General features: G+C 32.9%; 1 protein-coding gene across 1 annotated transcript in view; it reads left to right on the forward strand.

Moving 5' to 3' along the window:
• Positions 1 to 22,627, forward strand: part of LOC107740045 (myosin-IIIb-like) — a 30,961-nt gene that overhangs the window by 5,183 nt on the left and 3,151 nt on the right. The window contains exons 4-17 of the mRNA XM_016552319.1: positions 218 to 320; positions 6,892 to 6,994; positions 7,140 to 7,296; positions 8,743 to 8,845; positions 9,994 to 10,119; positions 14,213 to 14,321; positions 14,404 to 14,520; positions 16,787 to 16,887; positions 18,088 to 18,174; positions 18,636 to 18,701; positions 20,017 to 20,130; positions 20,340 to 20,451; positions 21,065 to 21,108; positions 21,336 to 21,398. Coding sequence (XP_016407805.1) covers positions 218 to 320; positions 6,892 to 6,994; positions 7,140 to 7,296; positions 8,743 to 8,845; positions 9,994 to 10,119; positions 14,213 to 14,321; positions 14,404 to 14,520; positions 16,787 to 16,887; positions 18,088 to 18,174; positions 18,636 to 18,701; positions 20,017 to 20,130; positions 20,340 to 20,451; positions 21,065 to 21,108; positions 21,336 to 21,398 — 1,405 coding nt within the window. The remainder of the gene's footprint in view (positions 1 to 217; positions 321 to 6,891; positions 6,995 to 7,139; positions 7,297 to 8,742; positions 8,846 to 9,993; positions 10,120 to 14,212; positions 14,322 to 14,403; positions 14,521 to 16,786; positions 16,888 to 18,087; positions 18,175 to 18,635; positions 18,702 to 20,016; positions 20,131 to 20,339; positions 20,452 to 21,064; positions 21,109 to 21,335; positions 21,399 to 22,627) is intronic.

Consider the following 22,627-nt stretch of genomic DNA (forward strand, 5'->3'; position numbering starts at 1 on the left):
CAAATATTCGTGTCTGTACTGTTCTTAATTGACATGAAATAAAGTCCAGATATAGTCTTCTTTTGATTCTGGTGTTAAATATGACCTGGACATGTTTTGGTTCTCTTGTATCTTGGCGCACTTGAGTTCCACTTCTGTGGCCTTGTCCCATGACACCAGCGTTTATTTTACTACAATACTAACAGTCTGAAATATGTTGTATACATTTGTCCCGCAGTGGTGAGAGTGGCGCGGGTAAAACCGAGAGCACCAAACTGCTGCTGAGACACATCATGGAGCTGTGCAAGGCCAACTCACAGCTAGAGCAGCAGATCCTGCAGGTACGGCCCATCAGATCTGGCATCTGAATACAGCCACCAGGTTTGCACAGATTAGGACTTCAGTGAGAAATGATTGCCCGCTGCGTTCAGGTGGTGGGGGTTTGATTTACACACAGGAAGGCCACTGCTCGTGTGTGTGTGTGTTAAAGGCACATGTGTGGTTTCTGACTTTTGTGGCTTTTAGTCTGTGTCTGTTAGCGTTGAGGTGATCTCAGGGTTTCTGCAAGTCTTAAAGGGGTCATATGATGCTGCTAAAAAGAACATTATTTTGTGTATTTGGTGTAATGAAATTAAAGACACAGGCCCGAAAAACAGCGTGTTTCTGCTTCCACTCAAAATAGGCATTTTCTAAATTATATAATAAATGATCTGTGGAGTATTTTAATCTGAAACTTCACAGACACATTCTGGGGACACTAGAGACTTATATTACATATTGCAAAAAGGGGCATAATATGTCACCTTTAAAAACATCTTTAAAAGTCTTAACTCACCCTTCCAGAAATTACGACCTTAAAAAGGACTTGAATCAGAGCAGACAGTCTTAAATTCATAGTCATGGCATTAAATGTTGCATGCACTGCAAAAAAAACTTTTGCAAAAACAGGCACTTTTGTTTTCTTTTCCAATACAAATACCTAAACATTCTTAAATGAGGATACATTTACTTGATATGCAAAATGAAGATATGAAGTCTTGTTTTTGCACAAAATGATGTGTTTATGCTTAACAAACATCAAGAACAAATATCTGTCAATGGGGAATGAAAACTTGTTTTTCCTTTGAGTTAAGTTGATTTTTCTGAACCCATTGGCAGATATTTTTTCTTGTTTTAATCATAAACTCACTTTATTTTGACTGATTTCTCAAAAAACAAGAGTTGCTATCTGATGTCATTTTGCAATTATTATTATTATTGTTTTTATTTAATAATATTTAGACATTTGCACTGGAAACGAGACAAAAATACAAAGGAAGTACGTCACTTTTTTGCAGTGTCATCAGAAGGTACAGTAAAAGTTATTTCAATATCATATTTTTTGTAAAATGTATCAAAAAGTAATGAAAATCTGTATGAAGCTGTATTTTCAAACTTTAAAGTGTTGCTAATGCAACTTTTATTGATAAATTATGTTCCCTTCAATTTATTCCTTAAATTTTCCTTAAAATGGTCTTGAAAGAGTCTTAATATTCCTTCATAAAACCTAAAGAAACACTGCATCTTCATGCTAGTGTAAACCTAAAAGATTTAGCAGATATACACATGCAAAAGCTTTTTCTTCCAGAAAAATGCCTAAAGAAACTGATTACTCATCTTGCAGTTGAGGTGTTTCTATCTAATCAAATGCGCTTTTAGAATGAGAACACCCACTTATAATAATAATAATAATAATAATAAATAGCAAATCAAAAAAAAAAAAAGCAAAAGGCTCTAAAATCAATCTCTCTTAAACTTTATATATAAATACTCATGTGATTTCATGTGGTGTTTGAAAATATGTGGGTGCGGCAGCAATATTTTTGTAAGTTGAGGTCTCGGTTTGGTTTGAGGAACAGATGTGCATGGTAGAGGTTATTTCTGTTTGTTCCTTCAGTACTTCCTGGTACAGTCTAGTGTTGTGATTTGTTAGGAATTGGCATCGTTCTTATCTTTCACCATCTTGACCCGCTCAGATCTGTAATTATAGGCCGTAGCCGTTACTATAAAACACATTTCCATGCTGTCATGTCCACGCTGAAATTCATCATGTCTGCCACTGCGTCAATGTAAACATTACAAAACACCCAGGTTCCATTCCGTCTTCCGCGTTTCAACAGCAGGTTGGCTAATTTTAATGTCGATTGCACCACATAGTCAAAAATGTGTCGGTTGTGATTGTTCAAGAAACACCAGGTATAAACTAAGATAATATAAGTTTCCTGTGTTGCTTCAGATCATTGAAACTGACTTTATCGTGAGATGCGCTTTCAGGCAGTGAAATGTCCAGTTCTTAGCACATCATATGCTCTCCTAGCATCAGTTCTGATGAAATGAGAAATGAGTTGCTTAAGTTGCGAATGACTGTGTGTTCTTGAGTGAGTCTAGAGACCCTCACTTCTGTAAACTCATGCTGAAAACCCATGCTGGTTGGTTATTTTGAAACCCAGTATGTATTGATATCCATCTTTGTTGTTACTATAATTGCTGCGGTTTTACTTCTGCTCCTGTAGGTTCGCTGGCTTTGCAATGTCCTGTTTTCACTGCTGGTTCATGATGTTTGTTTGCATAACCTTTTCAGAGTGAGAAATATGACATCTTTTAACCCTGGAGGGTTTACATTCATATGCAATTTAATAGTAGATCTACTTTACATATGTTTAGATACATCAACTATTTACATAAACAAATGAATGCTGTCAAAACAGCCATTTTGATTGTGGGACTGTTAGGTTGTCCTGATTCTCTAATGTGTGTATGGGAACATTAGCACAATGTTCTCGGCAACGTTTATTAAATGTTGATTTGTAATGTTTTATCTTAAGGCTTTAACGTTTGCATTACTTGAATGCTATAAACAATTATTTTGCTAACTATTTTTTTTCCCCTATTGTTGGAGTTAAGAACATTAGCTATATTTCCATTCATGTATTTTTATGCAAATTTTGGGATATAACTTAAAAACAACTCTGAATGGAAACGCCAAGATCAAGCATCTGAACTCAAGAAAACATGACAGCGTTTGTTATTGCGTTTCGTCTGGTGCAAGTAATTTATTATGTTGGAAAAAAGGTCTCTCCCCGGTTGTAGCAACTTTTATTTTTATTATTGATACTTTGTGCCAGTTTCCCAGAAAGTGATGATTTTGTTCTTATGAACACATGGAATGGAAACAGTGCTTTATTTGCAAATGTTTTATGCAATGTTAAAATTTTCAGCATAAGTTGATTTATTCAGAAACATAGCCATTGAGAACAATGAGACATTCAAACATTGGGTAAATGTTTTATCGGTCACACGATATGTTATCGGCCGATATTTGGCAATTTTTTAAATATCGGCATTGGCCAATACGTTTTTCTGGTTGGCCAACAAGAGTCATGAGTTTATTTTGACAGCATTCAGTAAATACGTATTATAAGCAAGTCTTTAAATATCTAATAAACATTTCATGCCACAAACCTCACGATCTTCTGCAGAGAAGAATCTTTGCATTAAATAATCCTATATCATGTAGGCCTTTATCGGCTTTATATAGAAAGCATAAGGATGTTTTGTTAACATTTAAGTTTGATCGTTTCTTAAAGGTGAAATATGTGCTTTCTGCATCACTAGTCCGTGCAAATGTAATAAAAACATTTTTAAACAGGTTTTCCGAAAACTTCATCCATCTGCCATTGGTTAAGCCAAGATTTTGACATGTCTGAGCACTCGAACTGGTTGTCAGCGTGTTTCCAAAATTGAATGAACATTTTCTCACAACTCTTTCAGGAAGACAGGATGTCTGGGGGAGCTCAGAGAGACATCTGAGAAGTTTAGGAAGTGACCATGACTCTCTAAAGCATTGCATCAGCCAGAACAGTTCACTCGCTGGTGTGACTCAGGAAAGTCTTTCTGTTATATTACCCAATCAGGACGTGATACACTTTGACCCCATTTGCACATGGAGTTGGCAACCTTTGCTCCATGTGACTTCTCCTTCTGCATTTGTGTTTCCGTATAACACATTTCAACATCCTGTTCCTACGATGTGTGATGTGCTTTAAGGCCGGGGATACACCAAGCCGACTTCAAAGAACGGTGTTGTCGCCTTGCGTTGGCCGCGTCTGGACCAAAAAGCTGCGCTTGAACACATGGCACAGACTACAGCTGACTGCAAACTAACACATATGCGTTCTGCGTCTGCGTGAGAGGAATTAACTGTCTATTTCAGCAGCTATCAATAGTATATATTCATCATTCAAAAGGAGAAACCAAAACAAGGTTTAATACGAGATATATACGCAGATATACGAAACATAAACAAAGCAGTGCTTGCTTAACATTTTGAATATCAGTTATGTTGATAACTTTCTTAATTTTAAGCAGCTCGTGTTGTTATGAAAATATTCGCATATTTGAATGCTTGGGTAAGATCACGTAACATTAGAACAGCCTTCTGTCTGTGCCGCCTTCATTTACTTACTAGTTTTCATCACTTTTGCTTTAATTCTCCGGCACTGACTCGTTCGCTTAACTGAACGTCCAATCAGGGTTCTCACTCTCACCGACGGCCCCAACGCCGATTCAACATTTTGAATCGGGCAAACTGCAGCCGATGTGGTTTAAGACTGTTTTCTTGAAGAAAACCTTCTGGGGGGTATTCCAAAAAGCAGGTTATGTGACATACCCGGGTATGTTTGAGGATAAGCGAGCGGATAACCTCAGCTTTATATATATATATATTTATTTATTACATTTTATATTATCATCTCACACATGGATCGGCATTTTCTATAATGCCTAAATTCTAAATCAAAATACATATCTGATATGACTTGTTGTCACACAGTATGCTTGCATGGAGAAGTGAGCCAACTTTGTTCTCTCCCTCTGGAGTGGATCTCCCAAACAAAGACGGGATTCAGCAGTCCAGATTCCCTGTTTCCTTTTGCTCTCTTGCTTGTTGGTTCAAAGCCAAAGTTGTCAAAATTGTCCCAGAGGAGACTTTTATTGCTCAGAGGCTGCTCTTTCATAGCTCAGCTCTTCTGAGCTCTTATATTATTAATAAAATTAGTTAAATAAATTGAACGAAAAAAGACAAATGAGTCAATAGTTGATATACTACTACAAAACTGTAAGTTATTTAACTTTTGATTGGCAGACTGAGCACAGTTTAAAACATTGTTCCTCAATGTTTAAATTATAAATATATATATATATATCATTATAAATACATTGATTTATAATTGATTAATGTGTGTTTGTGTATATATATTTATGCAACAGTTCTTTCTGGTCCTTGAATCTGATTGGCTGAGAGGAGTGCAATATTCTAGTGAAAAGAGAACTCCAACCGTTTCAACGTTTGTATCACTCTGCTTGCCGTATTTCTCACAGCGAGTGTCATGGCGGACGCCCAAATCCACTGTAATTTAAAAATAATACTGTTTTTGTGTCACGGAATGTAGTTTTAAGAGTTTTTTAGGCGTTAATGTACTTGTTTAGATTTCAAATATGCGGTTTGTTAATAAAAATAACGTCTATTTGAAAATTTGCTCCGATGTTTTGGGAGATGTGAGCTCCAGGGCGTCAGCTGCCGTTCAGCGCTCAAGAACCCGCCGAGAGCAACCTCACCTCGGCCAGATCTTCTGGAATTAGCCGCTGGCTCTGATGTCTCTATAGTGGTTAAACATGAGATATAATTCATTTTGGGTAAATCTAGTGGGCGGTCTTTGGTCTCATTAATCTATTATTTGTTCCAGAGCAAATAGTTATCTCATCACGTTATATTTTATGTAACGTCAATGCTGTTGTATATCAAAGCGCTGCCTTTGTATTTTTGACTGAAGTGTCTAGCAACTTTTATGATGGCTGTTGTTGTTGTTTATTATTCAATAAATAATATTTTATATACATAATAGTAGTATTTAGTATTGGGAAACAGTGTTCGTAATGGGGATTTTAGTTACATTGTTTCGCCATTAGATGGTGACAAGAGACTGTTTTTCTGAGTGAGTCAGCTTTAAAGACTTTTATATTGAAAGAGACTGAAACGGAAGCTATATTTACTTTTAATAACAGCTTGTAAGACGCAGTTAACAAATGCACTAAGCAGCGCTGTCATCAGAAATCACCCATAACAGATGAAAGGACAGTACGACAAAGATATCGCTTTCCTCAGCGCACATTCATACTAATGTTTTATTGTGAATATGAGGTTGAGCTGAAGAATGAATGCTGTGTCAGATGCAGGTAATCACCCTCGCTCAGTTCATCTCTCATAATATGCTACATATAATACAGAGAGCTTTTAATAAAGTAATACAATACGCTTTTAATGAAGCAACTCAACGTTCCTTTGTTACTAGTTCTAAAGTAACGTTTTTGAATTAGTAACGGATCTTGAGCTGTTCAACTATCAAACTGAGATTTGAATCTGTGGTGAAAGGAAGTAGTTCCGCACAAAAGAGGGTTTTTAAAGACACTCCGTTGTTGTTTCTTATGTATTTACACACTCATGCCGTCAAACTGTTGTATAAACGCAATATCACACTCGTAGCTGTGCGATATGGCTGTATATCGGCACGCTGTGATTACCTGCGACCTCGTGTGATATTGCTCGTGTTTGTGTTATACTGTTTTTAGAAATTCTGGTTTCAATTTTAGTTATTTTAGTACATCAAGTTAAACTAAATGAAAGAGAAATGTTGACAAGAAAACTGTGAAGAAAACCAATGATAGTGAACAAATTGATGTTGTGACCAAAACATGTCGCCGTTCTCTCAACCAGTTTTGTGGTACATTCTGGGATGCTTTTTAAAACCAGAGCTTCCTAGTTCTATGTTTAGATTCTTTGATTGAATCTGATAGAACATGATTGTGTCTGAATAGGTGAATCCACTTCTCGAGGCCTTTGGAAACGCTCAGACGGTCATGAATGACAATAGCAGTCGCTTCGGGAAATACATCCAGCTCCGCTTCCAGAACTCTTCAGGTTTGTTTACGACAGACAGAAAAGATAACACTCTTCCCACTGACCGTAATGGATCATATAACTTCCGTTGGGTGTGTTTCTAGACCAATAAAACAATTCAGTATTCTCTGATTGAACATTAACCTAAATTTCGATATCTTCATAGTAAAAGGGGCCAAAATCAATGAGTACCTCCTGGAGAAATCCCGTGTGGTTCATCAGGACGAGGGTGAGCAGAACTTCCATATCTTCTACTTCATGTTGGCCGGCATCTCCACGGAGGATAAAGAGATATACGGCCTCCTGGACCCCACGCGCTACCGGTGAGTCATCTGTGATGTCATGTGCTTTTGAAACCGGATCAGCAACATTGTTCACGCTGCAGGTCATAGATTAGCATCTTATCCATGCAGTTTATTGAAGGTGTGTCACATGACGCCTCTCACAGAACTATCTGTGGCACGGACGGCATGTTTCTTAGTATGGTGTTCATTGTGTAAAAGGTCGATACAAAACATTGTCAGGTGATGCAAAGATCTGATTGGTTGAGACACCCAAGGTTGTGTGTTACAGTGATTTTAACAAATTCACTAGATTGACAAGACTTGAGTTACACACAAAAGTATTAAAAAATAGTATTTAGTATCATACTATTGTAGTTTTTATTAATATTTTGAATCTTTTTTTATTTTTATATTTTCCGTTTTCATTTTAATTTATGTAAAAGTTTTAGATATTTTGTTGTGTGTTTTTCATTTTTAGCAGTTTTTTTATATATATGTCTATATAGTTTCTCTTTTTATTTCAGTTTTAGTTATTTTAGTACATCAAGTAAAACTAAATTAAAATAGGCAATAGAATTATTGCTTTGGAAACTAGCTGAAATAAGTTTTTTATATTTCATTTAATTTCAGTTAACATTTATTTTATTTCAAGTAGCGAAAATGGTTTTATGGTTTTAATATATTAATTATAATATATTAATTTTAATAATTATGGTTGGAAATCAAATTGACCCCTATTGGTTTCTATGCAAATCACCAAAAATTAACACTAAATAAAAATGCTAAAGAATAAAAATACTAAAGAATCGTGCAAAGCCATAAAACCTCTATTGCATCTAAAATATATAAAATATGAGAAATTATGAACATTTACATAGTTATAAAGTATTAATAGTAATATATAAAATTAATAGTATCTAATAAAATAATTTATATACATTTGTACTTGTTCTAAAGAGCCTGTTCTATTTATGTCTGGTTTTCAAACCCTTATGAGGGTAAAATGGGTTTCTCACACTTATTTTCCGTACAACAGTCTAGTAATTGAGATCCTAAAAACTAAAACTAAAAACAACTACTAACAAAACACAGATTTGTTGAGTGTGACTTTATATATTTATATGAAGAGACAGCGATTTCTCATTGGATGATTCAGAAGACGAGTCTTCAATTTCGAATAAACGCCCAGTTTTAAGTTCTCGTGTATTTGATATTTTAGTTTTTGACAAGCTACAATAAAGCTTTTTTGTGTTGATTTTCAGTGAATTGCATGAAAGACAATGGGGTTCCTATTTAACCCATAACACCATTGTATTTACTAAATACTGTCTTTCCAAATCACATCTGCTTATCAAAATTTGCATGCACATAGTTTAACCAGTGTTTCAAGCTGTTTAAAAATCGAATGTAAAACTGATCTGCAATACAATATTAATCAAATTTCTGAAAAGCCAGCAGTACGCTGACATCTTTTGCTCTTGTCAGTTATTTGAATGGGAGGTTTGGGAAGGAAGACATGGTTCAGGCCTGGCGTTTGAAATATGCTGAAGTGTGGAACGCCATGGACATGGTGGGATTTGAGGAGCAGGTAAGAACAAAACCTTCCTTGTGTGTGTCCTGTGGTTTGAAATGCTTTTATATAACATTTACTCATTAAATAAGATGCTACATTGAATATGTGTACTTTAAAAAGATCATTTTACATACCACAGTACCATAAAGTTAATGGTGTTTAAAAATGGTGCAGTATTTGCAATGTATGTTACAGATTTTGATTTGTAGACCAGGATTTCTGCAGGCCATAAGAAGTCTTAATTTGGCCCTTCCACAAATGAAACCTTTAAAAAGGTGGTAAATCGAAGCAGAAAGTGTTAAATTGGCATTAAATGTTGCAAAATGTAATATTTTCTTCAGTATTTTTGTTTTGTTTTCTAAAAGTAATATCGAAGCACCCTTAAATCAAGATAGATTTACTTGAGATGCGAAAGGAAGATAAGATGTCTTTTTTCTGAGAAACTGAGCAAAATGAAGTGAGTTTATGATTAAAACGAGAACAAATATCTGTCAGTGGGGAAGCTTTACCTTGTTTAATTTCTTAATTCAAGTTATATATATTTAGTTTTATTTGTGTTATTTAAGTTATTTATAATAAGTGAAGTGAAGTTTACTGTTAAATGCACTGATGTCACACTCATTTTGAATAATAAAGTTTATTGTTAAATTGTTAAATACCCTGCCTCCACTACATAGGCCTATGTTTGTCACATCATTATAAGTCTTTGATCACCACATTTGAGTTATCATTGCAAAAAATGTGTTTATGTATATATATTCTGTTTATGTAGGCTATATACTGTATTCTATATACAGTACCAGTCAAAAGTTTGGAAACACGAGTGGGAAGTGTGTCCAAACTTTTGACTATACTGTACTATAATATAGCCTACACATAAAGATTATCGGCCGATATATCGATATCTGTCTTTTTTTTTTACTCCCTAATATCGGTATCGGCATCGGCCCCCAAAAAACCCATATCGGTCGGGCTCTAGTTTTGAGCAGAGAGATTTATCTATATTTGGAGATCTAAAACATAATGGAGATGTGAAACTTTGAAGTGTTGATAATACAAGATGCTGTCATTCAGAGACCATATTGACGTATCTTGAAAAGGTCTTAAATTTATCTTTATAAAACCTGCAGAAACCCTGATAGACCTTCACATCTCATTTGCAGGAAAAGGTGGACATGATGACTATTCTAGCTGGCATTCTGTCTTTGGGGAACATCGCCTTTGAGACAACAGACAGTGATGCTCTGAAGGTGTCCGAGGCATCACGTGGCTGGTTAAAAGCTACAGCGGTGAGTTTCCTGTTTGTTTCTCACAGATGTTAATTGTGGCAACACCACTGTCGAAATTCACAAGTCGACATGACGCGTGATGGTGCATGCGATAGCTCTCAACCATTGTGAAATGTATATTTAACACCAGACCTTCAGCAGTGCTGTTTTTAGGGTGACAAGTGTGAAGACAGTCCGTAAGAAAAGTTCAAAACGCAAATAACCTAAACCTCAGCAGAACATGCGGCGCAAATGCTTAGTAGATGCATGAAATGGGCAAAGGAGTATGGTTTGTCAGCCTGCGTTTCCAAAAGCATAATGGTTTCTATGATCTATTTAGACTTACAATGCTTTTGAACGATGCAGCACAGTTTAAATGCAGAGCAAATTCGGGAATTTTAAAATGGCGATTTCCAATAACAGAAATTTATATAGTAAATATACATTGCTCTGGTTAAGGTAGGGCTGTAACGATTAGTGCGATTATTAAATCACAAAAACTGATTTAATTAAATAAATACGTGCCGTGTGTTTCAGAGAGTGAAGCGTGGAACTGTGTTCATTTACACTTGAGCAGCTCATTATCCACCGGTATTTTTAGCATCTCAGTGCAACTCATTTCAGTCAATTATAGCATGGTTTTGGGAATGCATCACACCAACCATCTTCCTAAACAAGTGCTTATAAACCGGCTGTTGCCAACAAAAGAGAAAGTTTTTATGGTCCATGCGGTTTTCTGCCAAAAACTGCCAAAACTTTGAATTTAGGACAGCCGTAAATATTAGTATTGTTGTACTGTGAAATAAAATGTATTTTATTATTTTTACTTTACAGTGAAATATTACAGTAGTAATATTTATTTTTGTTGAATATTTTTATTTAGTAATAACAATAATAATTGTTTTAAAATAACAGCAACAATAATAATAATAATTAATCATTAATTTTTATTTTACATGAAATATTACAATAGTAATTCTTATTTTGTTGAATATATTAATAATAATAATAATTATTATTATTATTATTATTATATTATTAAAATTTAAATATTACAATAGTAATATTAGTACTGAATATTTTTATTCATTAATAATAATAATAAAATATATTATTTATAACAATAATAATAATAATAATTTATTTTTATTTTACATGAAATATTACAATAGTAATATTTATCTTTGTTGAATATTTTTATTAATAATAATAATAAAATATATTATGTATAACAACAATAATAATAATTATTATTATTATTTATAATAGTAATAATAATAATTATTATTATTATAGTCTTAGTGATATATAATCACAATAAATGCTGGCCACATTTTAAAATAATCATTGGAATTTAGGACCATAAATATTAGTATTGTTTTACTGTAAAATAAAATTTATTATATTATTTTTATTTTACAGTGAAATACTACAATAGTGATATTTCCTTTTGTTGAATATTTTTATAATTATAATTGTTATATTTATAATAGTAATGAAAATTATTAATAATTATTATTGGCAACTGTAATTTTTCTCATGATCGAAATATTTAATTGGATAGAAATTGCATATTTGTTTTCTGGCCGAGCAGGTAAAAATGGTGCATTTGATCGTGAGTAACTTCACACGTCTCCTTAACGAAACACATGATTTGAGGAACTCTGCAGGATGACACAAACTGAACTAATACTTATAATAATACTGAACACCAAACCACGAGCAGCAGAAATAGTGACTCTTGAATTAGAAAGGCCACACATACACCAGGTCTTCTCAGGAGATGAATGTTAGCCTGCAGTCACCTCGAGCGGCCTGCTGTTTAATCAGGTGAATTACGGCCTGTGCGCACACAAAGAAACTCTTTTAAGAGCAAACTGAAGGAGGTGTGGATCTGCCTACATCTGGCGTTTTACGATAAGACACCGAGTGCACAGAAAGACCAGACGTGGCTATGTTTAGACTCTATTACGGCATCCTACACGTATGGGGCTGTTAATAGTAGTACGCTGCATTTCCCTGACGCAGGACGGTTTCCGTTTATCAAATCTGCTGCGGTGGACTTTAACTTGTGAACCGGATCTGACACATTAAATTCGATGTGTGTTTTGTTGTACCGATGTATATGGGTCAAAGACAAAGAAGGGTTTAAGCATAAAAACAATACTGCTTTAAATTGTTGTTGTTTTTCCCAAAAAAATAAAAATTGTTAAAGTTTTCTGTTTCATGTAATTGTATTTTTGTTTTTGTTTTTCCGAGCAAAAAATATCATACATTTTTCCCTGATTTACAGAAGACACCCACTAAAATGTCATTCAGTGTAACAATCTTGTCAGGCATATTTACAACAAAAATCAATTTATGACATATTAAAAGACTAATTACTTTCACCCCAAATACTAATTAGTTGTTATTTTACATTTTTTAAATGTGCCACTATCCTAGGTTTTGCCCATTTGTCAGTAAGAATTTTTTACTCATTTAAAACCCAATAACACACTCACTTATTCTTTTATATATTTTAATATGTACAGGTCAGAATAAGCATGTTGTTTGAATTTTTACATAAATATTGTGTTACACTGAATGACAATGTAACATTATTTCAACCAAATTTTGACATTTTATTTGACCCATATGTGTCCACTAACGGCCTCCAGCATCTAAATGCACAAATTAGCTTGACCTTTTCTGCGTGACATTTACGTCTTGGTCACATTTGGCCAGTCATTGTTCTTTCGAAATGGCAGGGTCTGTTTCTTTTGTGTGTGTGTGTTTTTATTTTTTGGTTGCACAGTTCATTCCTTACATTTGTTCTGTTTCGCATTGCACAACGTGATTTAGCCTGATTTAGATTCAAAAGAATCTTGACACTAACCTCAGGAGCGTGTGCATGTTTTGGGAGAGAAACGATTGACGATTTGGAGAATTTTTTTTTTGATTTTTAGATAGATTTAAAAAAAAAATAGAAAATCTATTTTCTTTTATTTTTCCTGATAAAACATTTTTATTTAAAATGCGATAATGAAATTCCCAGGTTTTCTGTGCTTGTTTGTAGGGCTGCACAATTTGACCAAAACTATGTGACTATTTCAATTTGGCTATAAAATAATAATAATAAAAATAATACTCAAAGCTCGATTTTTTTTTTTTTTTTTTTCAGTGAAATATTACATATTTCATACATTATTTTATGAATGTATTTAATACATTATTTTATTCAGACTATATTTTCATACATAGTAATATTGCTTATTTTGTTTTTTAATATTTGTTTGTTTTTAATTAGTAATAATAATATATTATTATTATTATTATTGTAAAACTTTACAATAAGGTCTAATTTGTTAATATTAGCTGTATTAATGTATTAATATTTTTACAGCATTTATTGTCCTTTGTTAATGTTAGTTAATAAAAATCTTCACATTTATGTTATTTCACAGCACATTAATGTTAACAGATACAACTTTTTTTATTTTAGTAATGTATTAGTAAATGTCTGGCTTAATATTAACTAAGATTAATAAATGCTATAAATATTGTTCAAGTTAACTAATGTTAACAAATAAAACCTTATTGCAAAGTGTTACCATTATTATTATTATTACAAAAAAAAAACTAAATAAAAACATTTTTTTAGGTAATATTTCACTGAAAAATAAAAAATGGAATATAAAAATAAAAAAAAGTATTATAACACAATAAATATAATAATTTTATTTTACATTACAGCTGTAAATTTACAGTCAATTTATTTTTTATTTTTAAATGTTAAACCATCACATTTTTATTTTGACAGAAAATGCAGGGACTACTTTTGCTGTAAGCTCTTCTCGTTGCATGTTTGGGAAAGTGGTTGGCACATGTTGTGTTTTCAAATGCATGTTAAAGCAACTAAGTGATAATGAGCCGCTCGCATGTAAATGAACACAGTCCCGCGCTTCACTCTGAAACATGCAGCGCATATATTTATTTAATTAAATCGCAGCCTTTGTGATCGGCTAATCACACTACGCCATTCTGTGATTTTGTTTTATTTCGATGCATCATGCGGCCCTAAGAGAAGGGCATTCTTCTTGGCAAAACCGTGTGAGCTTGTTTCTGTAAGCAGGGTCAGTTTGGCGTCCAGGAAGAGGATTTACTGAAGAGTCTGACCTGCACCACGTCAGTGACGCGAGGAGAGGCCATCCAGCGACTCCACAACCAGCAGCAGGCTGAAGGTACACACAGGTTCACTTCGAAGTCACTAGTGTGTTTGACACCCTTCACACTGACCACCGTGTGTTTTAAACGTCGTTTCAGACGCCAGAGACTCCATCGCTAAAGTGGCCTACGGTCGCGTGTTCGGATGGATCGTCAGTAAAGTCAACGAGCTGCTCGCTCCTAAAGTAGACTGTGATGTGGAGCTCAATGAAATAGGTAAGAAACATAGTTCATACTTTGACTGAGAAACTTGTTTCTGTCTTTTAATTCAAAATAAAGTTACAATAAAACGCAAACTTAAACTTTGAAGTGCTAAAATTACTAAAACTAAAATAAAAATAAATTCAAGCTTAATTTAAAATAAAAAGTTAAATAGAAATAAAAAATAAAGCTAAACAAATACTGAAAATAAAATCTAATTCAAAATATTAATAAATACTATAATAGTGTATAAATAATACTAAAATAGCACTGGCTCAGCTGATACAGGTTTTTCTGTGGCTGACGTACTACATATTATAAAAAATACTTTAAATTATAATGATTTTTTAAACATAATGATTTTACATAATATGTGTTCAAATATGTGACCCTGTCTGTGAAATTCAGGCTGTCTCAAAATCTAATTATGAGATAACAAGCATCAAAGTTCGATTTCAACCATTAATTTCACTATGATTTCAATCTTTGACATGGCCTTACTTAGTCAATATTAAAGATATAAAGGTTATATTTTCACAGAATGTTCTACATCTTTATGAACGATGATTTTATGTAGAAAACAGTAAATCACAAAAAAATGACTTTAGCTGGGTTTTCACAGGCAGGGTCACATATTTGAAAACACAATAATTTTCATCCATTGAAAAGGCTGTCATTAGGTTTTAGAATTGACAATTAAATATTCACATACTAGAGGCCTATCATTAGTGAATGCCTCTAACCTTCAAAATGCAAAAATTACACTCTAACCATTGTTTGGTGCAGATATTACAATTTTCCTGCATTTTTTCCATTTATCAAACTGAATGTAACTAACCTGTAACTCTTCACCTCTTTCTGGCTGGTTGTTAAATGCCATGTTTGTCAGCTGGATGATTGCATTTTTATTTTATTACAGCACAATACAATACAACTCCTATGGAATTGGTAGTAAATTAACTCTTGCAATGACAATAGCCATAACTACTGACATGGCATTAAAAGCTCAACTACCTTCCTGCCTAGCATTCATTTCACTGAAACTGGATGGCAAATTCTTATTTTGTAAAATAATTCCTTACCTAAGATGAGTGACGTTTGAAGTTTGCTCTTTTATTTAAAATTTCTTTATTATTAGATTTTCTGCATGGAATATCAACTCAGGAAATTACAGCATTAATTTTATACAATTATTCTTCCATGTTATTACTAATACTACCCCACTAAATACTTCCCTCAATCAACAACTTATAACTTCAACTGGAAGGAGAGAAAAGAAAGAGAGAGAAAAAAAAACAGAGGTTAACATTTTTTTTATAAATACATTTTTAATAATAATAAAACAAATCATGCTTTTTTATGTTTAAAAAACATAAATAAAAATTGTATGTTTATATATTAATGCTCAGCTTAAGTATCAAGACCAGCAGATAATCTAAAAAGGGGCGCCACACCTTGTCAAAGGTCTTTAACGAACCAGTGAGTGACAGTCTAATTTTTTCCAATTTAATGCAAGTAAACACTTCTTTTAGCCATGTATCAAAGGAAGGGGGTGAGACGTGCTTCCACTTTAAAAGGATGAGACGTCTTGCTAGTAAAGTAGTAAAGGCTAAAGCCTTTTGGACCGTTACTGAAAGGTTAACATCTACTGCCAACCCAAAAATGGCCAAAAGTGGATTTGTATCGATATCTATGTCGAAGGCATCTTTCAAAGTTTTAAATATTTTAGTCCAATAATCAAATAATTTAGGGCATTCCCACAACATGTGAATGAGATCTGCTGGTGATTGCTTGCACCTATTACATGCATCGCTGACAGATATTTTGGCAAGTCTAGCATTAGTATAGTAAACCCTATGCAGAATCTTACATTGTATAAGCCCATGCCTTGCGCATATAGATGAGGTGTGAGTGAGCTCAAGAATACGCTCCCAGTGTCCATCAGATAACTCAAATCCCAAACTCTCTTCCCAAGCACCTCTGGCCTGATTTGCAGAGCCTGAATTAATATTGTGAATCAGATTATAAATGACAGAAATACAATGTTTTGAGTGTGGTTCAAGCTTTAAGAAGTCATCCAATGGAGATTCAGGGGGACGATTTGGAAAATGAGGGAATAGTTTTTGCACAAAGTGCCTGACTTGAAAGAAACGAAATAAGTGGGAATTAGGTAGATCGAATCTCTTAGAAAGGTTATTAAAGGATGAGAAAATACCGCTCTCATAGAGATCATCAATGGTCTTTTCTTACATTGTATAAGCCGAGGTTTGCTCTTTTACAGGAATCCTTGACATTTTTGGCTTTGAAAACTTCGCTGTGAACCGATTCGAGCAGCTCTGCATTAATCTGGCTAACGAACAGCTCCAGTATTTCTTCAACCATGTAAGTCCTTCATCGTGCTTCGTTATGAGTTTGATATTTGTATAGGAAAACATATTTCATGTCGCTTGAGTAGTGCACATGCTCTGACACTTCAAAAAGTTCGATTCAAGTCTCCTTTTTGACTGTCTCTGTCAGTAAAACGACAAAAAGGCCGAAAGATAAAAGGCGTCTGTGGTCCTCTTCCATTGGACTGCATTAAAAATACTAGACTTTTTTTTTTTTATTGGACATATTTATACACCTAAAAGTTTAATAATTTAAGTCTATTCATTTTTTAAGTATTGCAATATCTTAAAAATTATAATTAAAAATACCCATTTTATGTATTATTGATATTTTATATAATCACTTTAGCAAAGTTAAATCCTTCCAGCATATCTTGCCTCATAATAAATGCATACTAATAAATGTAGTTTTTTTGCGTTTTACAAATTGAAGCATGAAAATTATTTTCAGTAATCCTCCATTGGGCTGCCTTAAAAATTCTAGGCTTTTTTGTTATATTAGGCATATTTGTATGCCTGAACGTGTAGTAATTTAAATCTATTACATTTTTAAGTATTGCAATCTCTTTCAAATTAAATTATATAAAAAAAAATAATTTTTAATTTCATATTTATATTTTATATAATTGCTTTAGCAAATGAAACCCACCTGCTTGTCCTGCCTCATTATAAATGCATTGCAGTAACATGACAAAAAATAAAAGTAATTGAATGCATACTAATAAATGTAGTTTTTTTGTGTTTTACAAATTGAAGCATGAAAATTATTTTCAGTAATCCTCCTTTGGGCTGCATTAAAAATTCTAGGCTTTTTTGTTATATTAGGCATATTTGTATGCCTGAACGTGTAGTAATTTAAATCTATTACATTTTTAAGTATTGCAATCTCTTTCAAATTAAATTATATAAAAAAAAATAATTTTTAATTTCATATTTATATTTTATATAATTGCTTTAGCAAATGAAACCCACCTGCTTGTCCTGCCTCATTATAAATGCATTGCAGTAACATGACAAAAAATAAAAGTAATTGGTCATTTAACTTTATTTCAAATAAAGGCTTGAAGAAAGACCAAGGCAGTAGATGTTAGAAACCATTAAATGCCACTTTTGTTCACTTCCGATTCTTTCAACAGGACATGATTTGGAACTCAATTAATATAATAATCACATTTTCAATGCCGTTTCCCTCCAGCACATTTTTCTGATGGAGCAGAAAGAATATAAAGAGGAAGGCATCACATGGGAGACCATAACCTACAAGGACAACAAACCCATACTGGTACGTCTGTGTTCAGAACTATTTCCAACTCTTTTTTCCCCCCATTTTCCTTCTCTCTGACTCCAAAAATACACCCGAGCTCTGCGTTTGGCAGACAGCCGTGTGGTAAATCCCAAACACAGGAAGTGCTGACGAAGCAGGACACGTAGCTTTGAGAATCTCTCTCAGATTTCTGCATGCATTCTGACCCAAATCCTTCGGCGCGCTGCTGAATGGGAAGCTAAAAGAAACCTGAAGCTTGTTTTCATTCTCATATGAGATTCCCGCTCTGTAAACACGAACTCTGCCCTGTAATTATGGCTGTTCAGCAGCCGCCCGTTTGGAAAGCTGCAGATTAAATGTATGTCACATTCATATAGCATTCAGCTCTAAACCTGCAGCACCGTCAGCGAGAGAGGCCTGTTTAGCTTGTCAGCATGGAAAACTCATTCACCCATGCCAGGTTTGTTCCTCTGTTTCAGGACCTGTTCCTCACCAAACCCATTGGGATTCTCTCACTGCTGGATGAGCAGAGTGCCTTTCCTCAGGTACACTGGACGGGGTTGCTAGTTAAACCTGAGACACAAAAGAAAACATGTTGCCAAGTCCTCCATAGGGCCACAATTACATTTATTTGTACAAATACAAACAACAAAAAAGTTTTTTTTATTTTTTATTGCATTTACATTTATGCATTTAACAGATGCTTTTTTGTGCATTTAACAGATATTTATACACCTAAACATTTAATAATTTAATATATACATTTTCTTTAAGTATTGCCACTTTTTAAAACACATTTAATTTTTATTCATAATTTTTTATTTATAATTTATATAATTGTCTTGCCGCATAAATGCATCACTGTAAATACATTTTTTTTGTTGTTGTTGTTTTGCATTTTACTAACTGAAGGATGAAAATGATTTAATGTGGTAATCCTCCATTGGCCTGCATTTAAAATACTGACCTTTTTTGTTATGTTGGTTTTGTACATCTCATAAGGTGTAATAATTTAAGTATTGCAGTTTCTTTAAAATACTTATTATTTATAACTATATAAATATTAATAATAATATTAATGCATTAACGTAAATAAAAATTTATTATTTGCATTTTATAAACTGAAGTACGAAAAAAAAATTTCAGTGGTAATCCTCCATCTAGCTGCATTAAAAATACTTTCTTTCTTTATTTACCTATTTATTTATTTATTTTATTGGACATATTTATTATAATTTAAATCTATTAATTTAAGTATTGCAATTTCTTCTCATTTTAAAATTATATTTAAAATACTTATTTTTATTTAAAACATTTTTAATTGCTTTAGCAAAATGAAACTTTTTTTTTTTGCATTTTACAATCTGGAGGTCAAAACTTATTTTCTGTGGTAATTCTCCATATTTGTAATAATTAGTGTAAATGTAAATTATATATATGTATTTTCAGTATTGCAATTTCTTTAAAATTATATAAAAACATTTTATAATGTGTTTAATTGGTTTAACAAAATGAAACCCTCCCACATGCCTTGCCTCATTATAAATACATTACTGTAAGTGTTTTAAACTAAATGAAAATATATTCTGTTATAATCGACAGCTCACATAAAGCTCAACTTGTATTGAACGAGGAACATTCATTTGAATAGCCATTGAATTAAAAATAAGCAACAAAGAGACGTCAGAGCCATTAAGCTCTGCCTGTTTTGTGCTCATTTTCATTCTGTGCATGTATGTACGGTGGAGATGGTCCACGTTCAGGACATTACAGTCATGTGACTGCATTTGTTGTGCATTTAACATGTTAAAATCAGTATTTATAGCAAACAGCTTGTGATGATGATTTCTGCACCCACAGGCCACTGACCGCAATTTTGTTGACAAGTTAAACAGCAAATTTAAAACGGCTCCCAACTTTGAGGTTGTGCGAAACCACACCCCTCTGTTCACTATTGTGCACTACGCTGGGAAGGTGAGTGTGCAAAACCACCGTCAGCACTAGTACCTAACAATTCACCTGATCACTGACTTCATGTAGATCAACAAAGTAATTGTTGTGCTGGTTAATAATTAAATGATGCATGTGCATATTTCCCAGAGGCATGATGCATTAATAAGGGTGTTTTTCTTCATAAAGTGTGCATTATTCCTGCATGAAATGTCTTTTTGTGGTCTGTCCAGGTGCAGTACAATGCAAGTGGATTTCTTGAGAAAAACAGAGACACGATACCGGCCAACATTCGCGAGCTCTTCATCAACAGCGTCACTCCTCTCCTCAGCGTTCTGTTCGCAGGTCTGAATTCACTCCCATCTTCACACATCGTTAGATAAGTGTAAATGCTCAAATCACAACCAACAATAAAAAGCATTTGGTTGCGAGTTTGAACACACACACACACACACACACACAATAAATAAAAGTAATACCATATGTACAGTGTATATATATATATATATATTTGTGTGTGTGTGTGTGTATTTATTTTTTATTTATTGCTAAAGTATTTTACATGTTAAAAAAAAAATTTCCTTATTTATTTATAATTGTTATTATTATTTCAGATGTAGATAAGTTATGATGTTCAAACCACAACCAACAAAAAAAGTATATTTTGTTGTGTGCTTTGAATACACACAATTATTTTTATTTATTATTATTTTTACATATTCTAAATGTTTTTTCCCTTATGTATGTGTTATTTATTTATTTATTCCTGTTGTTGTTGTAATATATTGCATTGTAATTAATTTATTATGTTTTTCCCAAAGTATTTGCTCTTTATTTATTTTATTTTTTTGTGTAGATGCTTAAACCTCAACCAACAAACAAAAGCATTTTTTCATTATTATTGTTAGATATATATATATAAAAAAAATTTTTTCTTTCTTTTTTTTTTTTTTTCCAGCCACAATTTCCCGAACAGGCACACTAATGCCACGGAGAGCCAAGGTATATCTAAGATTTAATTTTTGTTTATTTTTTTTTGACACACCAGTGTCTGTTAAAACACATTTTGTAATATTTCCCAGATTCCTTGATAGGCTGGTGTTTGAACATATTTATAGCTGTACAAATGACAAATGAGTCTTTCCTGTGAGATCAGTGATACTTAAAGCAGAGAGCGATCGCAGTATGCAGCGTTTCACCACATGACACTGTGTGCATCTTAATTTTAGTTACAAGTTGCAGATGACAACTTTAACTCGACCAGGAAGCAGTCCGTCGGTGCACAATTCAAGGTAATCTTCACTTCTAAATAATCATAGTTTTATGTGCTGGTTTATTTAATGCATCCTATAATCAGATGAATCAAATGCATGTAAATGTGTATGTACTTAAATGTGTACATCTATTCATTTCTATTTTGCTTGTATCAGAAACATTTATATTGATTAATCCCACAAAAACTGTCAAGAACATGTCCAGGTCATATTTCTATGCAAGCTTGTTTCTGCCACAGGATTAAAAAAAAGAAAAGAATAAAAGGTAATTGCGACATTTTATCTCACAATTCTGTGTTTTTTTTCTGTCAACTCAGAATTGCGAGGTATAAATTTAGAATTGCGAGATGTAAACTCAGAATTCTGAGAGAATTCCGAGATATAAATTCTGAATCGTGATATAAATTAGACATAAATAAGATATAAATTTAGAATTGCAAAAAATAAACTCAGAATTCCAAGATATAAACTGAGATAGAATTCTGAGATATAAATTCAGAATTCTGAGATATAAATAAGATATAAATTTAGAATTCTGAGATATAAATTCAGAATTGTGAGATATAAATTAGATATAAATAAGCTATAAATTTAGAATGGCAAGAAATAAACTCAGAATTCCAAGATATAAACTGAGATAGAACTCTGAGATATAAATTCAGAATTGTGAGATATAAATAAGATATAAGTTTAGAATAGCAAGATATACATTTAGAATTGCGAGATATAAACTCTTTAATAGAATTCCGAGATATAAATTCAGAATTGTGAGATATAAATTAGATATAAATAAGATATAAATTTAGAATTCCGAGATATATAAATTCAGAATTGTGAGATATAAATTAGATATAAATAAGATATAAATTTAGAATTCCGAGATATATAAATTCAGAATTGTGAGATATAAATTAGATATAAATAAGATATAAATTTAGAATGGCAAGAAATAAACTCAGAATTCCAAGATAAAAACTGAGATAGAATTCTGAGATATAAATTTAGAATTGCAAGATATAAACTCAGAATTCCAAGATATAAACTCAAAGTTGCGAGATATAAACTAGTAATTCTGAGGAGAAAAGTGAGAATAGTGAGATATAAACTTGCAGTTCTGGGTATATATATTAGGGATGTGCTTCTCATGACTCGGGCCGATACGATACACATCTCGATGCATAGCCAACGATACGATACATTAAAGATACATATGAAGCAGCTACCGATGCGATGCGATATGATTCACC

This window comes from Sinocyclocheilus rhinocerous, unplaced genomic scaffold (genome assembly GCF_001515625.1).
Source record: "Sinocyclocheilus rhinocerous isolate Xijiao unplaced genomic scaffold, SAMN03320098_v1.1 scaffold6216, whole genome shotgun sequence".
Taxonomy (NCBI): Eukaryota; Metazoa; Chordata; class Actinopteri; order Cypriniformes; family Cyprinidae; genus Sinocyclocheilus; species Sinocyclocheilus rhinocerous.